Source organism: Mizuhopecten yessoensis, unplaced genomic scaffold (assembly GCF_002113885.1).
Source record: "Mizuhopecten yessoensis strain PY_sf001 unplaced genomic scaffold, ASM211388v2 scaffold4615, whole genome shotgun sequence".
NCBI lineage: Eukaryota > Metazoa > Mollusca > Bivalvia > Pectinida > Pectinidae > Mizuhopecten > Mizuhopecten yessoensis.
Window position 1 is genome coordinate 365,237 of NW_018405635.1, and position 615 is coordinate 365,851.

Below are 615 nucleotides of genomic sequence, written 5' to 3' on the forward strand. Positions count from 1 at the left end.
TACCATCGTACCATCGTACCATCGTACCATCGTACCATCGTACCATCTTACCATCGTACCATCGTACCATTGTACCATCTTACCATCGTACCATCTTACCATCGTACCATCGTACCATCGTACCATCTTACCATCGTACCATCTTACCATCGTACCATCGTACCATCTTCATGGTGCCCACCAGCGTACCATCGTACCATCGTACCATCGTACCATCTTACCAGCGTACCATCGTACCAGCGTACCATCGTACCATCGTACCATCTTACCATCGTACCATCGTACCATCTTCATGGCTCCCACCAGCGTACCATCGTACCATCGTACCATCGTACCATCGTACCATCTTACCATCGTACCATCTTCATGGTGCCCACCATCGTACCATCTTACCATCGTACCATCTTACCATCGTACCATTGTACCATCGTACCATCTTACCATTGTACCATCGTACCATCTTACTGGTGCCCACCATCGTACCATCTTACCATCGTACCATCTTACCATCTTCATCAGTTCTATGTCAGTTATCTGATTGATCGAGTCAGGTTAACGGTAAATGCACCCTGAGGTAACTTTTCTGTTTAATCGAGTCATGTTAACAGTAAATGC

General features: G+C 46.5%; 1 protein-coding gene across 1 annotated transcript in view; it reads right to left on the reverse strand.

The window, feature by feature from the left end:
- Positions 1–330, reverse strand: part of LOC110449457 (leucine-rich repeat and coiled-coil domain-containing protein 1-like) — a 43,377-nt gene extending 43,047 nt beyond the window's left edge. The window contains exon 1 of the mRNA XM_021496333.1: positions 190–330. Within this exon, the coding sequence (XP_021352008.1) occupies positions 190–330 (141 nt within the window). The remainder of the gene's footprint in view (positions 1–189) is intronic.
- Positions 331–615: the final 285 nt, after the last annotated feature.